At 51.3% G+C, this 24,957-nt stretch overlaps 1 protein-coding gene and 1 long non-coding RNA gene across 5 annotated transcripts; one reads left to right on the forward strand and one right to left on the reverse strand.

Moving 5' to 3' along the window:
• Window positions 1–831: 831 nt before the first annotated feature.
• ADAR (adenosine deaminase RNA specific) lies at window positions 832–21,852 on the reverse strand. Of its 4 annotated transcripts, none has more exons than XM_007438921.4 (15): window positions 21,736–21,852; window positions 11,881–13,465; window positions 10,846–11,038; window positions 10,012–10,169; window positions 8,919–9,054; window positions 8,619–8,830; window positions 8,246–8,405; window positions 7,145–7,316; window positions 6,369–6,462; window positions 6,082–6,201; window positions 5,668–5,801; window positions 5,013–5,195; window positions 4,089–4,201; window positions 3,246–3,373; window positions 832–2,879 (listed from the first exon to the last, which is right to left on the reverse strand). In XM_007438921.4, the coding sequence occupies exons 2-15, from the start codon at window positions 13,368–13,370 to the stop codon at window positions 2,639–2,641; spliced, it is 3,534 nt and encodes a 1,177-aa protein (XP_007438983.2). In that variant the 5' UTR covers window positions 13,371–13,465; window positions 21,736–21,852; the 3' UTR covers window positions 832–2,638. The 4 variants fall into 4 exon arrangements, with proteins under 4 accessions (XP_007438983.2, XP_025029378.2, XP_025029376.2 ...); XM_025173610.2 differs by lacking the exon at window positions 21,736–21,852 and adding an exon at window positions 19,797–19,877; XM_025173608.2 differs by lacking the exon at window positions 21,736–21,852 and adding an exon at window positions 15,383–15,621.
• LOC112541988 (uncharacterized) lies at window positions 15,790–17,624 on the forward strand. Its single transcript, XR_003085905.2, has 3 exons — window positions 15,790–15,957; window positions 16,485–16,769; window positions 16,901–17,624. It is a non-coding gene; the product is annotated as an uncharacterized LOC112541988 (long non-coding RNA).
• Window positions 21,853–24,957: the final 3,105 nt, after the last annotated feature.

The following is a 24,957-nucleotide window of genomic DNA, read 5'->3' on the forward strand; positions in this document are numbered from 1 at the left end:
TTTCTTGAACTCCGATGGGCCATCAAGCCATCTTCCCCAGCTGTGGGGTGGTCAGGCAGGGGGGAGGTGGGGAAGATGCAAGACCCTGCAGAAGAATGCTTGTTTATTGATGGGTGAAACAAAACCTCTGTGTGCAGACGCACCTATTGGTAAATACTACCTGGTGAGCAGTTCAGTGGAAGACGACGGGAAGTTTCAGGGGAAGGAACAGGTTGACTAGAATGTATAAATTCCAGGTCTTTTCCCCAAGAACTTAAAATTTATGCTGTGATAGGAGGGTAGATACCCTCTTACTGGGGGTGGGGGGAACTTTCTCCCTGGTTCCAGGCTCTGAGGACCACAATTTTCAGGGTGGGGGGGGATAAAAGGCTAGTTTTCCACAGAGCCCTAATCCGATTCCAAACCACAGCCGCTGTGCTCATATCAATCCTCAGCCCCACATTAACCATAGGCTGGGCCAGCCTGCTGCCTTGATTGGTCCCGGAGCAGCTAAATGGGCAGACGTGCTGTGCACGCGCTCTTCTTGAATCAAAGCAGGGATGCGCGCTTTCCCCCGGAAATGCAAATTGGGCAACTCCGCACCGATGGCACGAACTCAACCCTGGCTACATTGTGCTCCCAAGATCAGGATGGCTGCGGGCGAAGATCAATGTGGACCGAATTGCGCCCATGTTGTTTAGTTGAAGGCCTCTTTGCAGGAAAAAAATGCATCCCCATTGACTTGAACTGCCGCGGCTCCCCAACCAGAGATCCCTTCTCACAGCTGTCCGAGAAACCGCCATGATGAACCTCCTCGCCTTCTTTAGAAAGAACCACACGCTGGGGAGCCGATACAGAAAATCTCTTTATTTCAGGTGGAATGCGATGACTTGTCCGTCAAATGAGGGGACCCAGTGGGGGAACGAAACGACTTGCCAAATAAAAAAAGTGGGGGGAGAAGTAACCTGTGTTACAAGAGGAGAAGGGCCAAATCTGGAGCTGGTGTCCTTGCGAGGACTATCACAATGAAGGGGAGGGGGAACAAACCACGGGGGCAAAATGTTGGGAATGGAAGGCTTCAGTTTTTGTTTTGACGAAAAGTGGATTTCCAGCAACGCCAACTGAGAGCGAGGGCCGAATGAAACACAAAGCAGGGCTGAAGGGAAGGAGAGAGGTATTAGAAAATATCTAACCGGGGGCAACTTTCCCTTTTTGCTTTAGGGGAAAAGCACCCAAGAAAGTAATTTTGGGGGCCAGCACCCAAGGAGACCGTGGAGGGACCTTGCATAAATATCTTCTCTATTTTAAATTTACACATACGTTAGCCTAGAGCCTTCGTACGGCCACGCTGGCTATGTGCAGGGAAGACCGAGGGGGAGAATGTGATTTGGCCACATTACACCCCCCCGCTCCCATCCCAAATTGCCCATTTGAATGCAGGGAGCTCTGGAACAGGGTCACGCTCCCGCTTCCAAGCTTGTCAAACAGCCATGTGCCTGTTCAGACTTGGAGGAGGAAATGCCCATTCTCCAACCTCTCTGCATTAAGACAACATCCATGGGATGGAACCCAGGTAAGACATTCTCCCTCTCTGGCTGGAGGGCTGGGTCTTGCCTGCCTGAGAGACACGCCACACGACTGGCAGGCATCACGAAGCGGTTGCCGTCTTTCGGGATGACCACCAGACCTCCCTGGTTTCCCCCAGCGCAATCCCACCCCTTCTTTCGGTTCCTGCTGGCTGGCAGGGAGCATTCCTCAGCCCGCATTCACGCCAAGCATGTAGCTTCAGCCTCCCCGGCCCCCCGAGCCTTCCCAAATCACCTTTCTGCAAAGCCTGGGCTCAGGGAAAAGAAGAACCCCCAAGGCTGCTTGCCGGCCGAAGGGGAAATGGGAGCCAAGCTCTGCTGGGAGAATTGAGTGTGCAGCTCACGTGGGGCTGTGCGGGAAAGACTTAACCACAGAACGGCCACCTCGGATCCACCCGGTCAGGCAGATTGGATCCACCCGGCTTGATTGGATCCACCCGGTCAGGCAGATCTCGACACCGTCCTTTGGCCCAGAGGCGTCGCTCGAAAGACTTGGAGAAAAGCCGAAACGTTCCTCAACAATCCGATCCGCTTAAACAGATGGGAAATCGTCCCGGCGCTCTTCGGAAGCCACCTGGACAGAACAGAGCTCTTGTGGCAAAGTAACAAATGTGTGAGCACAAAGTGACCAGTGTACCGACTGCACCGCTTGAAAACAAAGGGTCAAACAATGATTTTTTTTTTTGCCCCCCCCCCAGAAAGTGAAAAAGGAAGGAAGGAGGAAAAGTTGCAGGGTGGAGAGAGGGAGAAAGGAATGCTGGTGGATCTCTTGTTCCCTCGAGCACAACGTTTTGGATCATGTCTCTGCAAATCTTTGCTGAAAAAGGGAGGGGGGATTAAAAGGGAGTGGGGAAGACCCCTGGCCTTCCCAACCGAATTAAAATGCCTTGTTGATTTAAACTGGAAGTAATGGCCAGTTTCCGGAAACCTGTAACTCTATGTGAACATTCCTGGTTCCGTTAAAAATGACAACCACCACCCAAAATCTAAAATAATAAAAAATAAATCCTCCCTTTTCCCGACATCTGCAGAAAATTACAAAAAAAAAAAAATCAAATGAAATGTGCAGCTTGTTAAACTTCTGGCAGAACAAAGGTCTTCTCCTCCTGAGGTTTGCAGATCCAGCTTCCGTACCCCATCTCTTGCAGGGCCCAGAAGAATTGGCGCTTGGCACTCTGGTATGTGAGGGCACCTGCTTTGGCCTCCGAGTAGACGGCGAAGTTCTGCAGGTCTTCCCGACCCATCTTGGCACAAAGCGACCGGAAGAGTGCAAAGAGGTTCTGCTTGGAGACTCGCGAAACATCCAGTTTGGGCCTGGGGAAGAGGAAGGGCCCGTGATCCCAAACAACTCAGGGGGAAAAAACACACCCCAAAAAACCGGTGGGGGAGTTTTTGTACGTTTAGAGCAAAGCCCCGCTGCTTCCAAAGGAAATGAGAGGGGGGACAGTGCTGCAACTTTTTGGGTCCAAGCGACGCGGGGGAACAGAAGAGACCCAGGACTGGGTCACGACAAAGGTTGCCGTTCCGATGCCAAAATGGACCTGGTTCCCCCATGGCGACACGCTGAGGATGGCCCACGAGCCGGTGCGTAAAAGGGCTCCAGGATCTCGGCGACAGCCCCAGAATTTTTGGGGGGCTGCCGGCAGGCGCATAGACTGAACGCGCTCAAGTCTGACTTACCCGTCCACCTTGCCTTTCGTGCCATCTAGCACCTCAACACTGGCGTTGTCGGGGAGACACCAGTTGATGCTTGACTCCTTGGTCTTGCCTGTCTGCCTCGCCGAGTCGTAGACGCTGACTCGGCCAACCTGCAGGGACACGGGGAGGGCCTGAATTTCTTTGCCGGACCCAGAGCCACGAGCGGCCACCCCTCAAGCTTATCACGTATCACTCTGCACATTTACCCTATTCCTCAGATGCTTAGAAATCACAGAACGGTCTAGTGTCTCCGGGGTGGGGACACGGCTTGCTAAGCTTTGATTTACAAAAGTTTTATCAGCAGGAAGCTAAAGATGGTGGGCCATTGTCCTCAAGGACTAAAAGCAATGTACAGGGAGTCCTCGTTTAGCGACTGCCTTGCACAGCGACCGTTCACAGTTACAACGGGGATGAAAAATAATTTTGCAACCTTCACAGATCTCCTTCAAAGGTGTGTAAAGCAAAGGAGAGCTGAAGTAAGATCATCAGCATGGTCGTGGTTTCACTTAGCGACTGCTTCGCTTAACGACCGAGTTGATGGACCCCATTGTGGTTGCTAAATGAGGACTACCTGTATAACTTAAGACATCTGACTGTGTTGCTGGGGGGTCATTTGGGGAGAATGGGGGGTGGGAGACCACCTGCCCACACAGATCTCCACTTCTATGCAAGCTATCTTTTGTGTCTTAAAAAAGACAGAAGAGAGACCAACACAAACGCGCACCCCCCCGCTTTTTTGCTCTCTTAAGTAAGTGCTATCATCCATCTTGACTCTTCTCTATTAATTGAATCAAAGAGAGAGGCCGATGTGGACGCAAGAGATACCTCAGGGTGATTGACAAAATAGGGTGCGGAAAGTGCTGTCTCAAACGTGCTGCCGTCTCTGGACATACGACAGCAGATGGCGCGGGTCAAGTGACCTTGGCTGTACAAATAACCTGGAGAGAGAAAATGGAAAGATGTACCAAGGGAAAGTTTGCAAGCAGAGCTATCAACACCACCAATAAAGCACTGTAAAAACTGTATAAAATAATATAAAACCCGACAACCATAAAAATAAAACCAGAAAAACATGGCGCCGCAGCCACACGTCTCTAAGGCACGTTCTCCTCCCACCTGGAGGAACCTATAGCGCAAAGACAGCGGTTGAACTCAGATACAGGCAGTCCTTGTTTAGCAACTACAATGGGGACCAGCAACTTGGTCGTTAAGCGAAGCAGTTGCTCAGTGAAACCGCGACTGTGCTTACGATCTGACTTCTGCTTTCCTTGGCTTTACAGACCTGCGAAGGTCATCAATGCGAGGATTGGTTGCAAAGTTACTGTTTCATCACTGTCATAACTCTAAACAGTCACTAAATGAGGCAGTCGCTAAATGAGGATGACCTGTATCATACTAAGGTAAAACGGGGGGTTTGGCTTGCTTTCCTGGTGGTGTGGTTGGGGAACTCACCTCCTGTGGCTTCTTTAAAACTTAGGCCTGGGGAAGATCATCTGGGCCTTCCTCGCATGAAATGCCCATAAATTGGACTCACCTCCTCCCACAACCTGATCAATGACTATTGTTCCACATTGTTTGAAGGTCCTTTTTCTATTCTGCAAAATGCTTGGAGACGCATTCGCTTGGAAGCGGGGTAAAAGTGGAGCAAAGCAGGGTTGGTTGAGAGAAACCAGGGCTTAGAACCAGGACCTTGAGGAAGCCATGCCCCCCCCGCACCCAGCTTGGCTGAGAAGGAGAAGACCTTCCTACCGAGTGTGACTGAGCGAAGATAGACCGGCTCCAAGAAGTGAGACAGCAAGGCGCCTTGCAAGCCGAGCACGTTCCAGCGGAGGATTTTGTCACTGCAGGACATGGTGCGCAGGCGCTCGCCATGCTGGATGCCATCCCAGGTTGGCACGATGTCGCTGGACTCCACCGGGATGGTGCCTTCTCCTGCGGAAAAGCACGAGGCCCCGGATCAGCCCAAAGGATGCACATTAAAGCCAGTCCTTGCGGACCTTCTCCTACTCCCTCTTGGCAGCTGATACTCTTGCCTTCACAGAGCAATGGGGACTGGCTGCCGTGACAATTGCACTCAGCAGGAGAGAAGGTTGTTCTCTTCCTTGGCTCCAGGCAGCCACCGGATTGTCGCAAATTGAGAAATCAACAGGGCCGCTCCCTCGGAAGACACTTTTATTCCAAACGCCTCTGCGCCCAGCCTGGGTAATTCATCCCCAGTTCGCCAATTAATCGAGCAAAGATAGATTTACTCTCCGCCCTGCTGTTTTTGCAGTCCTGAGGCAAAAACAGACGCTTTGTGCTTTAGCCACACAAATCAGAGCATCCCAGGATCTCAAGGAAAGGGACTAGACCGTGAGATTCGGCTTTTCGGTTTTAGGAGGACTCGGTTCTTGAAGGAAATTACCATTTTCCACCTTGGTGCGCAACTTCCCCTGCTTGGGATTCTCAAAGAGGGGCTGGTGCTGGTCCTCCCCGGCTGTGCTGGCCTGGTCGCTGCAGGATTTGTCAAAGAGAGCACCGTCTCCACAAGGCGCCGTGCTGGAGAACACACACACACATACCAAGCTGTGAGGCTGAATCTGAACCCAGTTTAAAGTTCCCCGACCCCGTAGGACCTGCTTGCAAGATGATTGAAAGGGGAGATACAGTTGGATGCCAACTTCCTACCTCCAGCCGGCCAAGTTTGGGGGGGCCTCCTCCTCCATCTCCCAGTTCCTATTTCAGTCCCCCAAAACGCAGCTCCTTCGCCCCTTTGGAACTTCTATCTTTCCCCCCTTATGATTTTCCACGGCTGAGCCAAGCTTCAGGTAGCACTCACCTGATGTACAGGTGAAAGGTGATGTCATCTTTGATCTTCAGTTTGCCATCCACCGCCGGCTGAAAGATGCTGTCCTCCGGTGCCGAGGGGTCGAACTTCATGAGCTCGCTGTACAGAAACCTAGAAACAAAGGAAAGAGGAAGGGCGACGGCGCTGGGACATGAATGCTGCCCGAGAAGGCAGTGGGGCTCCCCAAATAAAGAAGACCGAGTGTCACAACTTCCCATTCCCCCAGTCTTCCTGGCAGCCTGGGCGGTTGCAGGGCCTAACCCACTGCCTCCCTTCACCTTATGAATCCTCTCCTGGAGATGATCTCCGCGTGGCAGTCATTCACCGTTTCCCCTTTCAAGCTCAGCTCCTCCCCTTTCACGCAGCGGTTCCCTGCCAGGTGAGGAGGAAGGAAAAAAAAAAGTTAGGGACGCCCCACGTGATGGAGCCTAAATGCAAGCAGCTGCAGGTAAGTGGCAAGATGGAATCTGGGGGAAATGGGAGGGACCGTTGCTCGAGAGCGCCAAGTTTTCTCAAGGCACGCCGTGAGCCAGAGAACAGGGTCAACCCCAGATCTAGCTTCCTCCCGAGACTTTCGTTTGCTCTTTCAGCTCCGCGTTGCATCTGCTTTTGCAACAGCAGCAGCAGCAGCAGCAGCAGCAGCAATCTCCCTTTCCTGTCCCTTTATCTATTTATTTATTTGGCAGTTGCTCCAAAGCCAGATGCAACGTGGAGCCGAAAGGGCAAATTATACATACACAGTTTTTATTAAAGATTTTTTAAAAAGGAAGTAAAAACTAATGCAAACCAATATAAAGTAAGGGAAAGAAAACCAAGACAAAGCTAAAAGTGCAAGAAAGGAAAAAGAAAAGTAGCAGAAAAATAGAAAAGAAGGAATACAAAGGAATAGCTTCTGGTTTTTCTTTACAAGAGTTCTAAGTACAATTCTAAGTTTGCCTCTTACCCTAGGATTACAATGTACCGCTCTTCTTTCTACAATCTTCTGTCTAACCATCAAAACCGTCAATCGTACATTTTTTTTTTCCTGTTTCAGGCAAGAAGTCGCCTCCCTTACCTGTTCCGATGCTCACCACGACCCCCAGCCCCTCCTGGCCCCGTCTCATGATGATGGCGGCCAGGATCTTGCGCCCGAGCAAGCTGTGCTGGATGCGAGCCGTGAGGGCGTTGAACCTCTGGTGGCTGAGCATGGCGATCTGGTCGTGCAGGGTGCTTCCGCTCACCGGGAGCTGCAACCGGAGGGGAGGGAGATCAGGAACGGCCCTCCGGGCTACACAGTCTCAAAGACTTAAAAAGGAGGCTTGCGTCTCTATGGGTCAGCCTTACTAAGGAGGCCAGACAGACAACACGACCAGATGACCTGATTCTACTTTGCTGTAAAGCGACATTGACAGAATCTTGCAAGTCTGAAAGTACAAATCTCCCCCCATCTCCTTCACAGCCCGAGAACTAGGGAGGTCCCTTCTGAGTCTCTTTCTCCGCCCATTATGCAGCTGAGGGCTAAGCCGTCTCTTATCTGACCGTTCCCTTGGCAGCGTCTCTTCACCCCGTTTCTCAAGGTCTTTCCCACATGCCATTACACTATTCAAGGTTGTAGCATGTGGGAACACGGAGCGATAGCAAGGTGTGATGTGCATCATGGGCAAACTTTCATGTAACAAGCTGGTACAAGGTTTGGCTTAGGTTCCCCAATTACTGTCAAATAACCATTAAGATATTCCCGGACATGCCGATATATCCATGGCTCTCTGCACCAATTCCACAGGAGCCCAAAAGAACAGAGAACCCAGTTTCTTGGCAATCTCCATTTCCATTTTAAAAAGTTCAACGGGGCCAGAAAGAGAAGAAATATATCCAGGCTCCTCCTACCCCCTCCTTGCAACCCCCCCAACTATACGAAGGCCTAGTTCAAGCCCTACAAGAGAGCAAATGGAGTTTAGCTTCCTGCAACTCGCTAACTCCCTTGCAAATTGTTGCTGATGGCTTCACCCAAGGTACAAAATCCAGCTTTGACTAGATAAAGCCGAGAGGCTTTCTGAAAAAAAATTATGGATTAATTGGTCACGCAAATCAGCGAACCGGGGCTGGATTAACTGTTCGGATAGGAAGGCGGAGGAAGGAAGCAAACATGAACGTCCTGTGCTAGAAAAGGCCTAACCTCTGTGACGCCCAGCCCTTCGGCCGTCTGTTCAGTTTTCTCGGTCTCCCCAATGAGGACTCGGAGCGCTGCGTCTGCTGCTTCCTGTTTGCCCTGCTTTTTGCTGTGTGCTGTTACTGACGGGAACCAGCGCCCCCCCACTTTAGCTTGGAAGACAAACCTGTTGGGAAGAATCAGCTGGAGAAAGCTCGGGTCTCAAGGGGGGGAGTGGGGTGGGGGAGAGGGCTCCCGTCACCGGCTGCAGGAAAATGATTCAGCCCGTGATGGCCCAGGTTGGACAGGTTTCGAGAGAGGCCGGTCTTGTCCGGCAGACCCAAACCACGGGGCTGGGATCCCTGGGGCAAGCAGGATGAACCGCAGACCCTCGACTCACTTTGGGTCGTGGGGAGGGCCGGTCTGATTGATCAGTTTGAATTCAGCAGCAAAGCCGTTGGCGCGGGCATATTCCAGAAGGCCGCTGACCGGGTTGGAATTCAGGTACTTGATCAACTCGCCGACGCCCTTGGCGCTCACTGCCTTGGGCTCTTCCAGGTTCCCCGCTTGGCCGCCTGGTAACTCCACAGTCTGCTCACCCTGGGCTTCCATCTGAAGTCGAGCAAACAAAGAGGTTTGGACTGTGAGCGAAGGAAGCCGAGAAACTCTAAGATGCAAGGGAGCTGCGGGAACGCCCTACCTGCTCGGACGAGCCACTCGTGTCCCCAGACAGGCCCTTCATGGCGGCCTCAGCAGCCATCTGCTTTGCTCCCTTCTTGCTGTTAGAGACCACGGCAGGGAAGACGCGCTCGTCCACCTTCACGCAGTATCTAAACCTGAACAGATGCCAGTCAACATTCAATTAATGTGCGACTGCAGACCTAGCAGTGTTAGCAGTAACCCTGTGCATCGTAAAAAGAATGAGAGACGAGCGCCTCTCCGGAGGCTATGCAATCTAGAGAGGGGGAAACTGAGTCAGGTGTAAAAGGAAGAGAAAATGTTGGGTTGAGGCATGGAGGCTTAATTTTTATAGATCAGAGCACAGTATCAAAAATCCTGTGGCAGATTTTATGGAAAGATTTTGAGAGCGAGAGAGAGAGGGGGGAGGAAGATGCTCAGACACTTCAGAGATGTTTTGCAAAGCAAATCGACCCAGCAGGAAACAGCGGGATGAGAGGGACAGATTGATTTTTTTCCACCTGCTTCCCTTTTGGAGAAGGCGTGGTCCGCCAAGGTATAAATTATCAAGCTTTTTATTGAAGGCTTGGGAAGAACCTATAATGCTTGGAACGCTGCAAGGACTGAAAGGGGAAGAGAAAACCAGTCTCACAATCTGAGAAAGAAGAGGAGAGAAAGAGAAAAGAGAAGGGAAGTGGAGGGGGGAGAAGGATGGGGAAGGGAGGGAAGGACTCAGCCAGGAATCCTTCTTTGGCCAATGAGAGTCCAGGTTACTTTTCCCTGGGATCTCTCCTAGGGATCTTGTCCACCTGCTTGAACCAGTGATGGGAACTAAACACCCATACGCACAGCCACACAGCTGCTATCAGCTTTTTCAGGGGATACCCCTACAAAGAAAGAGGAAAATCTCTCAACTAACATCAATTCTCCTGAAGGCGGGTGAGCGCCTAACAGCACGTGCATGTAAAGCTCAGAAACCTTTCCAGCCTGAAGTTGCATTAGGGAGTAACTCACTGTTCCTTCCAACGGATCTTGCTCTGTCACCTTCCTCTAGTGCAGGGCTTCCCCCCGCCCCCAAGGAGGCAACTAGGAGCAAATCCCCTCCCACAGCTTACTTGGGGTCGTGGGGCGGCCCATCCTGAGACAGCAGCTTGAATTCACAGATGCTCCCCGACTTCTGGGCATATTCCATCAAGGCGCTGATGGGGTTCTTCCCAGAGAGGAGGGTTGGCTGTGGCGTGGTGGACGAGGGCTCGGGGTCTGTTTCTTCAGGCTGGAGAGGAGGAAGGGATAATAATAATAATAATTATAATAATAATAATAACAGCAGCAGCAGTAACAGGAACCAGATTCCTCTCTCCCTAACTCAGATGTGAAAATGCTTATGTTATGCTGAGGGCCCATGTTGGGGGTTGCAAACGAACAGGAAAGATTTTGCTGCTCCAAAGCGTGCCAAAAGGGGAGGGGAGGTAAACCTCCAAAACCCTGGAGGCCAGGACGGGTGGAAAAGTGGGGGGCCGCCATTGCTTTGATTTCCTCCGCCTGCCACATAAAGGCTGGCATCTCATGGAAACTCAGGGTGCCTGAGAGTCTCCCCTGTCACGCATTACCCCAACATCCTTGGCTCGTTCATCTTGGCTGGCTGCATTCAGACACTGCAGCAAATTGTAACCCGAATCGTTTGGTTTGGGCGCAGCATGTTCCGTGGACCCAGCGGCTGGCGAGGATGTGAAGCCCGGTCTTAAGCCTCAGGGAGGGACAGACTGACGGGCCCCAGCTCCACCAGCCTTTGGCGCTCATGGCTGAATGGAACTTAGGAAGCTGGGGGGCGCCAGGTTGGGCGACACCAAGCTTTGCAGAAGCGCAAGGCCGCCTCCACCGAGTCGCCAAAGCCACAGCTTCGGATGCAGCCCGTCTTTCCCTTCGGTTCGGCCTTCTTCCCTCCTCACCATCTCCACTTCCCTGAGGGAGCTGTCCTCGTACAGGGACTTCTCCAGCCCCATGCCGTGTTCCCCCTCGTGCTCGGCTTCATGGAGGAGAATTTTCATGGCGTTGGCCGCAGCTTCCTGTTTGGCGAGCTTTTTGCTCCCCGCCTCGGCCGGAGGGAACCGGCGGGCATCGATCATGGCCTGGAATTTAAACCTTGGCAGGCAAGAGAGAGAGAGACAGAGAGAATTATTGCCTAGAAAGCCCCCCCCATGGGGGGGGCAATGGGGGGAAGCAGCCAAGTGGCTTCTTTAAAACATTCCCATCGGATCTTTTAAAAAAAGACAAAAGTCATTAGGAAGGTACAGCGTCCAAAAATATCTCAGGGAGATAACAATTCCAACCGCATTTTCATCCGTTCACCACCTGCCCCAGCACCCATTTTTCAGACTTTTAATACTGCAACTGAGCTCGCTGCCCCAAAGGCGGGGGACTGTGTTCCTCCAAGCAGAAAGCAAATCCACAGACATTGTGCCTATATTTAGAAAATACTTCCTGGCAGGTCCTGTGGGATGGGGTTGGATTATTTAACGGGGGGCCTCTGACGGGTTTCCCCACTGCTATCGTGTAAGGATGGGCAGTGAAGAAAGGAAATGAGGAAAATCAAGGAATAGTCTGTTTCTGGGGACAAACAACCACGTTTCATATGCATTTCACAGGAAACCTGGGGGAAAAAACTTCTTTTTGTTTTCATGAGCTATAGCCGTGCAAATTGCGCATGTGGTTGAGGGACAAGCACCCGTCTCTTGACCCACTTATCTGGGAAGAAGCCCGATTAATCTCCCTAATTTTGGAGTAAATATCATGTAAGTGCCAGGCTACAAGTGAGGGAAAAACATCTCGCGTTTCTGAGGCTGGAGGTTGAGTTGTCATGGGGGCATTTTAGCCCACCATGGACCGATAACGCCTTGAGGGGCTCCATGAGCTCACCCCTCAAGCCCCCAAAGTCACTCTCCTCTCCTCCTCCGATCGACTCCCGCCCCAAGAAGGTCTCCTACCGTGGCTCGTGGGACGGCCCGCTCTGCTTCAGCAAGACAAACTCGCAATGCTGGTACATATACTGCGTGTACTCGATCAAACCACTCACGGGGTTCTTCTTTTGGCACGCCATGAGTTTCTCCAAGGGGGTGCACTGGAAGGCGGTATCGAATTGGGCTGTGTAGCTGGGGGACAGAGGGGACTCCATAATACATCTCGACTCGTCCTGGTTGCTGATGGCATTCAAGTCCTCCGGGATGTCGTCGGTTGCCCACTTGCCGTTCTCAAAATTGTCATAATGGGAGAACCAGTGATACCTGGGCCGCTTGCGAGAGGGTCCTGTCCAGGGAGGACAACCGCCGCTCTGTCCCACCAGCTCGGCAGCCTGCTGCCCGTTCTCAATTTTCTCCCCCTCGCTCTCCAGCAGTGGAGGTGGAGAAGGAGAAGGAGAAGGAGAAGGAGAAGGAGAAGGAGAAGGAGAAGGAGAAGGAGAAGGAGAAGGAGAAGGAGAAAGATGAGGAGAGGGCACACCAGCAGGTGGTTCTGGCTCTGCACAAGGAGTCGGGGGCTCGAGGTCTGGGCCTGGAGCAGGGGGAACCATTTGCCTGACCTCTTCAGCCTTCATCTTGACTTGCATCCGCTTCCGCTTGTTGTCCGTGAGAGACCACTTTGGAGGGTTGGCGTTCTCTCTGTGCACCTCCCCCAGCTTTTCCAGGGCCACAAGGGTGGTGTTCACATCCCTAGCCTTGGTCAAGCCAATGTTTTTGGCCAGGTTGTGGGCTGTGGAATCCACCACCCCGAACAAGAAGCTACAGATCTTCTCCCTGACTTCAGCCATGTCAGGAGAACTAAGACAGTCCTCCTGATCAGAGGCAGAACTTTCTTCTTCTTTGACCCCCAAATCTAAAAGGTGCCTCTGGTCCTCCTGGCCAGCCGAACGTCCCTCTCTTCTTGTTTCCAAGAACTTGTGGTGGTCTGCTAACCTCCACAATGGCGGAGTTGTCTCTGATTTATGCAACTGCCCTTGGTGTTGAAGCTTGTAGAGAGACTGGTTGACCACTTTCTTTTTGACGTTCAGCTTGCGGGCAAGCCGGCAAGCCGATTCTGTCTCCCCAGGTTTCAGATCTCCCAAGATCTCCAGAAGCCTTTGTTCCACGCCTTGCGCGCTCAGAGCCAGCCCCTGAAAGTTGGAGACAAGCCTGTCAACTCCACCCCTCTGACAACCTCCAGGGTAGCTCGGCGTAAGATGAAATGGCTGCTTCTGTGGCTGCCAGCTACTGTTACAGGCAGATCTTCTGGCCGTAGCTCTGTGGTGGTACCATAAATTCGCACGGAGGGGTGGAAAGGATGTTCCTGGACTTTGGGACCTCTGCACATCAGGCTTCCACAGTGGAGCTTCGGGAAGCTGTCCTTTCAGGAAGAGGATTTGTTGCTGGTGAAAATCCTCAAGTCTGCTGTGTTCGGGGGGAGTCTGGTCTGAACCTGTTTCACAAGCAGGCAGCTTGCTCATAGCATGTTGATGGGGTACAGGAGCAGGGGTGAAGACATTTATCCTAGATGAGAAGCGGCTGTGGTTGGCTCTTCTAGGAGCTGCTGCAGAAGAGTCTGGCAAAGAGAAAAGAAGGCACGTTCCAGACCAGGGTTACCGGCGGAACAGAGCTCCGCAGGTCCGACTTGGTGCACCCCGTCATGCAGAAAACCCATCAATGTGGTCACAAGGAGTCAGAAATGACTCAATGGCACATAACCAATCAATCAATCTGCTTCAAAATCTTCCAGACCGCAACAGAAAATGACATTGAACCCCTGGTCGGGTTAGTGCCAAGCTGGGTTAGTGCCTGCTTTTTTAAAAAACTATTTTATGGAAACCTGCAAGAACCAGAGACTAATAACCCCTCCCCAAACACAGCTAGTTTTGCTCTTCAATTAAAAAAAAAAAAAAAGGGACATTTTGCTGGGTTTGGGCTTCCCAGGACACAAACGCCGAGGGGAAGTGTTACTTCTCGCATGGCAAATATTTGTGCTTAAAAAAAAAATCTTTTAGTCCATGAGACTCGTTTCCTAGCTGTTGAGCTTTTACCATCAGCCCTTTCTTCTGGCAATATTTGGGGATGGGATGGGATGGGATGAACAGATAAACAATAGCTTTGGACTCAGAGGGAATCCGTACGGCTGGAACAGCTTCCCCACACGGGCCTCGATTCCGATGCACCGGCTGTAACTTCCAGTACATTCAATATGTTGACTGGGAATGCTGGGAGTTGAAGTTTGCCCATCTGGAAGGCACCGCCCATTCCTTCGGGACAGGCTGACCTATAGCCCAAACGGCCATTCCAGCCCCAAAGGAAAGTTGATCCAGTCTAACAACCCTGCTTCTCACACAGATGATTACAAGGACTCTTTAATCTGTGACTCTGATATACTGCCCTAAGCCGGGCTAATTTAACCATAGTTTGTGGATTAAGCCGCAAAGGTTGGTTCACCCAGAATGCTAATCCGTAAGCCACAGGCTGGATTGGACACCATCTTAAATCTCAACCAAATAAAACATGCCTGGTGTCATAAACTCAGCCTGAGATCATGGCTCTTTTCCTCACTCCCTGTAAAATAAGACCGCTGCAAAGAAAAACTATTTTACAAATACATCGGTGGACGTTTTGATGGAATGCTCCTATCAGCTAATAAATCCCTACTTATTCAGGGGGATCAGATCATTCTTAACGCTCTCCCACATCCCTCTCGTGCAATTCTCAATCATACAGCTCCCCTCCCTTAAACCGTCAGCCACTAAAAGGGATCCCTGCAAAGAAACTGACCCGTGGCAACTGAACTGCAGTGTAAAATACTCAAAGATATCCGTTTACACGCAGTTTCAAACTTGGAAAATGTTGTCCAAATCCTGAAAGCCTTTTGCACTTTTAAAGAACAGACCTGCTATAAAGGTAGATGCAAGAGACTGAAAACTCTGGACCCAAGGATTCAATCACGGCAAACCGATGGAACATTTCTCATTCGGCCCACTTAAAATGTGGTTCGGTTATAAGGATCCTGAAAACGGACACATTCAGACACACAACCAAGGCATTTGGTTCTCAATTGCTTTGGGAACCAAACTAGTTCCAGTATCTTTCATACTGTGTCTTAGTAAACCACACAGACAAAAACATTTGCCCCTATACTCCTTTTGACATCAAAATATTGCCGTAAGTCTTACTTAGGCGAGGAACAAATTCTAGGTTATATCATAATACAATTCAGGCTCAAATGGTACAAGACTTACTCCTGGGTAAATGGACACAGGAGTGCAACTGTGCTCTCTTAAAGGAGACACCTCGAGTCAGAGTTTTCCCTCCATTTAAAAGTAAAAGTGAAATTACCCATGTCAAGTCTTTAATATTTACGATGGGATCGGTTTTTCCAGCCATCCATCCAAACGGGGTCTGTTTGCATCTCCTCTTCAGTAGAAAAGGGGGCTGGATGTCTTTCCCCAGAGGAGTGGGGAGCAAAAGGGGGTGTTCTTACCTCTTTTCATTGCATCATGGTGAGATCTGAGCATTGCATCAACGGCACGGGAAGAACAAAAGGTTGAAACAGAAACTCCCTATCTCAACGGCAGGGAAGGGACTGAGAAGCGCGCACACACACACACGCAAAGAGCAAGTGTGCTGCAGGGGCACAGGGGGAGATGGGAAGGGAGAACTTTGCCAGTTGAACTCCAGCCCTCAGGGCCGAGAACCTGCTTCCCCTCTTTAGCATAGCTGGGGGGGGGGGAATTAAGTTTCACTTTCTATTCTCTGCCCTGGCTGGCTCTGCTCAGCGGCTTCTTTCGCCCAGAGGGTGGGGTTTGTTCCTAGAAGCACATCCCCTTTCAAGCTAAGATTTCAATTCTCTTTCATCACCTTCCAGGCAGAAGGGCTATGGCTGTGGATAAGGAGGCAACCCAAATTCCAAACAGCGTTCTGGCTTTTGTTGCCATCTGCCAGGTGCCCAACTACCTATTTTCTGGATCACTGTCTTCCACGCTTTTTTCAGTATTATCCTGCCAGCTCTGTCAGATGTTTGCCTGGCCAAATGGGCCAGTCCAGGACCTCCAGAGGGTGAGGGAAAAACATTAGAGAAAGCACCCGCTTGGAAAAGATTGGGGGAAACCGTACGTGGCATTGGAAGAAGCAGATAGCTTGTTTTGTAAAAGCTTTGGTGACACCCTGGATCGATGTAACCACGTCTACACGCTGCGGGGAGCTCACTGGGGGTTTATTTGCTTTTGCTCGAGCTAACCAAAATGAGTTTCGTTCAGGAAAGGATCATAGAACGGAAGGGACCTTGGAGGTCTTCTATTCCAACCCCCTGGCCAAGGCAGGGATCCTGGTGTAGGGGTGAAGGTGCTGGACAAAAACAGAGAGATCTAGACTGCTCTTAGGCACAGGGGGGACTTTGGGCCAAGTCATCCTCTCTCCGCCCAACCCACCTCACAAGGTTGTTGTTGTAGGAGAATAGGAGGAGGGAGCATTATGAGTTGTACAAAATAAAGGCGGGAAAGAAATCTAATAAATAAATAAAAGTAACACGTTTGAAACAAGCCATGCAGAAAACTGATCTAACTTTGCAACTGGCTTCTCTTCAGACCAGCTATTCTGACACCGGGCACAGTCATATCATTCCTGAAACATCAGCTGGATGTTTAGATGAGACTAAACCATCATTCGGACAGCCTGCTAAGCAAACAGGGAGAACAACTTTGACTGAAGATGCTGAATTGGTGGAGATGTTCCCTGCTTAGCCGTAAGCCTAGATACGTGATATGTGAATGGACTGAACCAGATCATGGAGGTGCTAGTTCAAGAAAAGACACCCCCCAGCTTGAGAAGATCCCTTATGCTTTACCCACTGAGTGTTCAGTCTTGGAGAGGTAAGTCTTCAGTTTTAGGATAAAAAAAATTAAATTGCGTTCTTGGATTCAGCGTTCTGAAATTCAGAAAACACAACCTGGCATTCAGGCTCCCTGCAGAACCCCATCCTAACAATACCTTCTTAACACAGACCATGATCTAAAGATCGCAGCCTCAAGGCGCCAAGAGCCCATCAGCAGCTCTTCGGGAACTGATCCAGAGGTACATCAAAGCAGGTCAAGGACAGGCTGTAAACAGAAGAGCGTAAACTTTCTTCCCGGGTATTGGTTAACAAGTTCAGATAACAGGCTCACCTCTCCAGGTGCAAAACGAGACACGGGAAAGATTGCTGCAGAAGATCTCACCAATTGCCAGGGACTTGCGTAAGCCACAACAAAGCCCAACAATCTTACTTAAGTGCGTACACAAGCCATCCTGCCTGTACTGTACAAGATGCTGGAACAGGAAAATCTAGGGTCAAGACCACTCCCGGAAGCCTGGTAGCTACTTTCTGGCTCGCAAATTTTATTAAAAGGCAGAAGCTTAGTCAGAAAAGGGGCTCCAGTTTTTTGCTGCCATAGATGAACATGGCTCTTCTCCTACAATAACTATAATGGGAAGGTCCTTGGGGGTCTTTGAGTCAATCACTCAGCCCCATCTACCTTACAGGGTTGTTGTTGTTGTGGGGAAAAATAGGAGGGCAGAGTGTTATGCAATTCAAAGGCCGACAAGGTAAATCTTTGGCTTCCTCCTCTCCCTAACGCAAGGAATGCATTTTAAGCTTCAAACAGGGCTTTGTTTTCCATAGATTTTATTCTATGCTCAGAGGAAACAGAATAATGTCCAACAACCAAAGCAGTGATTAAATATGCTATATACCCCCCCCCCTTTTCCAGCAGCGGAGTTGAGAAAACACTGAATTATGCCAAGGGCCTCACTGAACTGATCCAAATGATCCATGAAACCAGACTGGATTTTCTGTAAAAAAATGAATGAAGGGGGAATACCCACTTAGCTTGGCCACCCAATTTAACCGGCAAGAAGATGATCACAATGATTAGCACTGGCCCATCAAATCAATTTTGTTTCGGCATGCATGCATTTACAGGTTTTTCATATAGAATGCAAAAGGCATTTTTGGGGGGGGGGGCTTCGAGTTAGTCTGGGCAAGTCCCTGCAGTTTTCTTACCAGCACTTTTAGAAGGGTGTCCCTTCTTTCTTCCTAGGGCTGGCCTGGTGACTTAACCACTACATGCAAAAGGCATCTACTATCTGGTGACTTTCGTAAGTCTGTTTGCAAGATGCAAGAGAAGGAACAACCCTGCTTGTTTCTTTTCTCTCTCACCTCCAGCCTCGCGCACACAGACAGACACCCAGAGAAACACACTCAGAAACCTCCCAGCTACAGTTCACTGCACCTGCCTAACACGGCCGATCGAGAACAGCTTTTGTGCTTGGCCCAAACTGCTCAGTTACTTGAGCTGGGGAGATGAAATTTCATTACAGTTCAGTTCATGCACGGTGCCTTGTTTCAAGGTTCAAGTGGGGTAACTCTAACCGGGAGGGAAGAAACAGGCCGGTTATTCAGGGCACTTCCCAAAACACATTTTGGCATCTTGGAGTCATTGCGAAGACCAAAGTTGTCATTTTCTTATCAAAGGAAAAAGATCTTCCTCTTTTAGGAGGGAGTCTTCCTTGATCTAGGGAAAATTCATCCAGAGTAACACTAACAGCTTACAAGACAACATAAAATAACTCTTCAAAGTTGAGAATACTGTGGAGAAATTGAGACAAGAAGCATCTCGTCTTATTTATTTGGCATGTGTGGCAACTGTAAGAAAGAAATGATATAGAGACCATCCGACAATATAATCAACTTCAAGTTGTTTCCAATCCAGTTCACACTTGCTTAATGGAACCTCCAGGTGTAGAGGCTCTCTACCTTGAAAAACTAGTTGCTAGGAGCTAACCTAAAATAAAGGCCACTTGTGGGCTTCCCACAGGTAGTTAGTTGGTGCTGTAATAGGCAGAAGGCTGGAGTATTTGGTTTGAGCAAGATGGGGCAGGGCTTCCAACGTGTTACTAGCAACAGGAGGCTCCAGAACAAAGGTGGCTTTGCAAGGAGTCCTGGTGATACAAAGATCTGCAGGGCTGGTGGGCCACTTAGGAAGAAGGGAGGAGGAATAAAAAGAAAACTTCATTCCTTCCGCAAAAGGACCTTAACATGGGCTAACTATTGGGAATCAGGCCTGCAGAAAAGATAGCCATAAACAAAGCACAGAGAACCCAAAGTAAGTCTACAGCATTCAAGGCATTCCTGGCTGTGTTGCAACATTTTGCTTTTCTGGGGAGGTATAAGCAGAGGGTGGCATTCAAAGGAAAAAGGGGCAGTGCTGCTTTCCTGAGCCCCAGAGGGCAGAGGCAGGCGATGACAGGGAAGAGAAGGAAGATGCTCAAGGTGGGAGGGGGGGACAGTCAGACACGGCCAGCATCGCTCCAACGGGCCCCCCAGCGCGCAGCGACCTTTTTCTAACAAGGCCAAACCTCGGCAGGGTGCCAGGAGCAGGAGCTCGGGAGGCCAGAGGCGAAAAGGGCACCGGGACCATCAGCGATGAGGCAGATCAATCCACGTTCAGAAGAAAACACATTCTGCCCCTCCCCTTGTACCATTGCTAGGGGAGGCAGGAACTTGTCTTCTTTGCCAGGCAGTGTCGCTAACCACACTCCTGCCCGTTTTTTTCGGGGGGGGGAGAGGGAAGCCTCCTTCCTCCATCGACAGATAGTCTGCTGCTGGAGCTGGAGGTTCCATCGGGGGGAAACACACAAAAAACACAAGCCCGGGCAGGATCAGGCGCCTAGACCGCGTCCTTTTCCTCGTTGCACGGCGTGGCGTTGCATCGCCGCCCAGCAGCAGAGCCGCCGCAGGCCTGGCAGAGGGGGGCACACGCCCCCAGGGCGCCCGGGCAGCGGCCGCTGCTTCCCGCCCACTCCCAGGCGGGCACGTGCGCCCGCCGCCTCCCCCCGAGCCGCGCCGGGCTCAGCCTTACCTCCCTCCCCCTTCACCAGTTTGACTGGCGCCGCCGAAGGAAGCCGCCTCTATTGTGCGGGATCGGCGGCGGCGAGCCGTGATGACGCCCCGGGAGCGCGACGAGCGGCCTCCCCGAACCCTGGCGAGCCCGGCGGCGCCATCTTTGGAGAGGGCAGAGCGGTCTTCTCCGTCCAGGAGAGACGCAATGGCGTTTTCAGGCTGGATCTACATGGAGGCACCGGCTTCCTCCCGCCTGCGGGTCGGACGCCGCTGGACTACAGTCTCCATCATCCACAGGCAGCCCACTCCCGTGCTGGGTGGGGACTGTAGCCCAGGCAGGACCTGCAGCCCTGCGCTCCTTAAATAACCCCTTTTCTAGGACTTCCCTTTTCGAAAAGCGTCGCAGGGAAGCGAGAACAGCCGTGTGCATGCATGGCTGAAGCCGCCGCCCGGGGCCCCACACACCATCATCCTCCATAAGATGCAGGGGGGTGTGGGAGAAGCCGGCGTGGCGCAGCCCAACCGACCTCACAGGGCTGTTGTTGGGAAAAATAGCAGGGGGCGTGGCAGACGCCGCCTCGAGCTCCCGAATTCAGGGGGCAGCTAAGTCTAAAAAAGACGTTTATATCTTCTTGGGCAACCCACAGACTGATTTAGCAAAGCTGATCTCCCTCCTTTTTTAAAGCAGCATCCGGGATTTCGACTCCTGCTTATAGAATTGAAGCCTTGCTGTAAACGCCATAGGAATAAGCCTATGGAAAACTCTTTTCCAAGCTTCCACTTCGATGCTGCCGTTCACACGACCCAACACGAGGGTTAGACTTTTTTTTTTTAAGGGGGAATTAAATAAAAAAAAAATTATTTGCGAACTTGCCGGCGGCAAGGCGGGGATGGGCGATCCTTAGTGTCTTGCTGTTATGATCTGTTATCGATTATTATCCATCTCCCCGAAGGGATCTTTTAGGCAAAACTCCTGGCTTTTTCATCTTTAGTTACGGCAGCTTCACCTGGTCTCACGCTACTGCGCCATCCATCAGCGTTTGCCAGCCCTGAAATTCACACAGCCCTGCTGAGCCCGAGCCAAGCGCATCGCAATGGCTAATCTGCATTGGTTGGTCTGCCTCGTCGTAGGGGGGAAAAGACCAGTTTATCCACTGAGAAGCCGCCTGTGTTCTGGACGCACCATAACTGTATCAGCATCCATGAGGACTAGGAACTTGCTTTATTTTGCAGCTATTTCTTTGCCCTTTTTCCACCCCTCCCTGTCCAATTAGCAGAGCATCATGTCAGGCAAGTGTATCCCCAAAGCTCCCTGATCTGGGAGGGTGGGGGAACCAAACGTTCCTAAGGGGAGGACCTATTCTTTCTATGAAGAACTAGGCTTGGTTAATGCAATGGCCCCGTGGGCCGCCCCAGCGCTGTTGCCTCCCCTCCCTCCAACACGCACGCAGTGCAACTCCACCGTTCTGGCACGAAGACCCCCATAATGAAGTGCCTCCCCCAGCCTCGCCCCCTTTCCAGGAGCTGGGTTGCAACCCTCACCCCAGCTAGCAGGCAGGCTGTGGAGGGTGGGAGCTGCTCCCCTCGCCTCTTGAGGGCGCCAGGTTGGGGAAAGGCAGCAGGAGGAAGGCGGGCGCATCCCCGCCCCTTCGCCGACCGCTTCCGAGACGCAGAGCGACGGGCGGCGCCGGCGCGCATGCGCGAGAGACGCAGGGAGCGCCGAGTCCATCAGAGCGAAGCTGAAGACGGCCCAAGCGCGGATTAAAAAAAAATATATCCCGGACCAGCGCGCATGCGCGCCACAGCCTGGCAGCTCGCTCTCCCGGCATCGCGCATGCGTACCTCGAGGGAACGCTTTCCCGCTCAGCTCCCGCCGCCCTTCTCCCGTGATTCTTCCCCGCGCCCGTCCGCCGCCCCGCTTTCCCCGCCGTCCTCCGGGCCCCTCCGGGCCGCCTTACCTCTTCCGCCTGGAGCAAGTCCCGGTGGAGGCCGCAGCCGACAGCCGCCCGCTTTCTCTTAATTTTCTCAGCCCCGCCGTGCCCGGGCGCAGAGAGATTGCGTCACGCGCAGCGCGGGGCACGTGACCCCTTCACCTCGCCGGGCCGGACGTCACGAGGCGGGGCCCTTCGCCATGGCAACGGCAGAGCGCTTGGGCGACTGCTGGCAGGCCTTGAGCCTGAGCCTCTAGGTTTAGGAGCAGTGTACCTCAGACCTTTGGGGAGAGCGGGGAAAGAGGATTTTTAAACCCGGTGGCGCTCCACCGACACGTCTAGAGTGTAGATCGCGTGGACTAGGAGATCCATCCTCCACCCTCAACCAGCCAGTCTGGCTTTTGGCTCTGGAGATGGGACATGCTGGGAGTTGTAGTCCGAGAGCGAAAAAGCCCAGTGGCCTTGATGGGGGTGAGAGGAGTGGCAAGTTTAATAGCTCCGCTGGCTGGGGATGATGGGACTTGCAATCCCACCACTGTCCTCTCTAGATCGATTGATTGATTATGTAGCCACCCTTCTCCCAGACTTGACTCTGGGTGGCTTACAATTAAAAATGATATAAAAAATAATACCAAAAGCATATAAAACCACAGAGGGGCCAAGGACGGATCTCGAATGCTCAAGCTGGCTGGGGCTGATGGGAGCTGTACTCCACACCAGGCTGCCCATATTGGCAGCCCCTTACGAACTCCGCGGGGCAGGCTCCGCTCTCTTGCTTGCTTCCCGTCTATTTTTTAAATCGAACAAAATCAGACCAAACCAGCATCCTTGGGGCTGAACCTGGCTTGTTTCAATTAACCAGAGTTTTCCCCTTTGGCATCGCCCGAACTTGGGGGGGAATCCCCCTCAGCCCCTGATTCTTCCTCTATCCCTTTTATGCAGGGAAAAAAAGTGCTTTTCTCTGGGGGAAAAGGCCCCCCAATCTAGCCACCCATGTGGAACGCATCCTTTTAATGCATTTTCCGCTTCCGAACAAGCCAGGTTTACTCCCAGCCGCCCTTGATTTAAATTCCTCTCTTGCTGCTTTCCGGGAACGCGGAAGGAAGCAAAGCCGTTTCTTTTGATTTAAACATAAGCGGGGGGGGGGTCGCCCCAAGGGCTTCGCCCCCAATTCATTTGCACTTGTTTTCTCCCTCCCCTGGCAGTAAATCCTTCTTAATTGGATTAGCATGAAGACGCCTGGCACCGAGCAGATTGGGGGTGTCGGCTCATTTCCCTGTAAATAAGTGTGTAATTCACCATCTGGCTCTTAGTCCGAAGGATGGTTGTGGATCGTGGCTCCCCTCCGGGGCTAAACCCTCCCCTTGATCTTCCGGGCACCCCATCGTGGCTTGTCGGCAGAACGCCCCGTGGCCCCCGCGGGTGAGTTGGGTTGGTTGCCCGACCCACAAAGAGGTCTGTGAAGGCGGCGTGGGGTGAACCAAGAACCGGGTGGGGCGTGTCCTGAAACACAGCCGTAGCCCCCCCTCCCCACAGGGGTCTTTCACGGGATGCAGGCGATGGGGCCGGCCTTTCGCTCAGTGTTCACACAATATCCTAAAGCCTGCTTGGATTAAGTGTGGCTTAGTTAAAACAAAAACAAAACACTCCCATTAGTCAGACTCACCCAATGGTGCTAAGTCATAAGTGGGGCGGGGGGGGCGGGTTGGTCACTTTAACCAACAGAAGGAACCCAGGAAACCAGGTTCCAACTTGGGGCAACGTGTGAACTAAACTGTTTTGAACAATTGAATAAAGCTTGCTGTCCCTTCCTCCCTTCCTCCCTTCTCTTTTCCTTCCTTCCTTCCTTCCTTCCTTCCTTCCTTCCTTCCTTCCTTCCTTCCTTCCTTCCTTCCTTCCTGCCTTCCTGCCTTCCTGCCTTCCTGCCTTCCTGCCTTCCTGCCTTCCTGCCTTCCTTCCTTCTTTCTCTCCTTCTGTCCTTCCTGCCTTCCTGCCTTCCTGCCTGCCTGCCTGCCTTCCTTCTCTTCCTTCCTTCCTTCCTTCCTTCCTTCCTTCCTTCCTTCCTTCCTTCCTTCCTTCCTTCCTTCCTTCCTTCCATTCCATTCCTTCCTTCCTTCCTTCCTTCCTTCCTTCCTTTCCTTCCTTCCTTCCTTCCTTCATTCCTTCCTGTCCTTCCTTCCTTCCTTCCTTCCATTCCATTCCTTTTCCATTCCATTATTCCTTCCTTCCTTCCTTCCTTCCTTCCTTCCTTCCTTCCTTCCTTCCTTCCTTCCTTCCTTCCTTCCTTCCTTCCTTCTCTCCTTCTGTCCTTCCTGCCTTCCTGCCTTTTTTCCTCTCTCCTTCCTTCCTTCCTTCCTTCCTTCCTTCCTTCCTTCCTTCCTTCCTTCCTTCCTTCCTTCTCTTTTCCTTCCTGTCTTCCTGCCTTCCTGCCTTCCTGCCTTTTTTTCTTTCTCCTTCCTTCCTTCCTTCCTTCCTTCCTTCCTTCCTTCCTTCCTTCCTTCCTTCCTTCCTTCCTTCCTCTATCTATCTATCTATCTATCTATCTATCTATCTATCTATCTATCTATCTATCTATCTAATTTGTGCAGCCGCCCATCTCACAAGAAGTGACTCTCGGCGGCGTACAACAATCAAATAAAAACAATTAAAATACAACCATTATGAAAATATAAAACAATAATTATTTGCATGTTGGAACTGTCCTACTTCAGTTCTCCTGTTTCTTTTTTTTTTTAATCGATTATCAGCCACGTTCAGAGGTTGCTTCACCTTTGCTTTTGCTGTTCATAACATATTAGGAGTGCATGTTGCAAATGGTGGGTGTTCAAGGACTGCCTTGGGCTCCCCCTTTGATTTGATTTGGGATGTTGAGCCAGTTTTAAACTTGCGTCCGGTGATTTGATTTCCTGTCGTTCCTGCGGATCTTCCTGGAACGATTTAATAAGCCTCTGTTTCCTTGCAGAAAATAAAAATAAAGCATTTGTTCCAAATGAAGTAATCAAAAACCTGCTGGCAATTCTCATGATACATAGAGATCAAAATCCTCTCTCCGAGCACCTCCGTTGCTAATCTCTTTTAGTAAGGAAAATAAAATAAATCTTTTATATGCTGTTGTCACCGCCAGGTATTAATAACACTCGAACTCACTCCCCAACCAGGGAACAGGGAACTAACATTAGCAAAGTGGCCGACAGACAGACAGGATGTTGTTGATATCTGAACCAAATCGACATTGCAGCTGTTCTTAGC

The sequence above is a fragment of the Python bivittatus genome, unplaced genomic scaffold, assembly GCF_059951505.1.
Source record: "Python bivittatus isolate LINGU-HERP-01145 unplaced genomic scaffold, Pbiv_v1 ctg000180_np1212, whole genome shotgun sequence".
Classification (NCBI taxonomy): Eukaryota; Metazoa; Chordata; class Lepidosauria; order Squamata; family Pythonidae; genus Python; species Python bivittatus.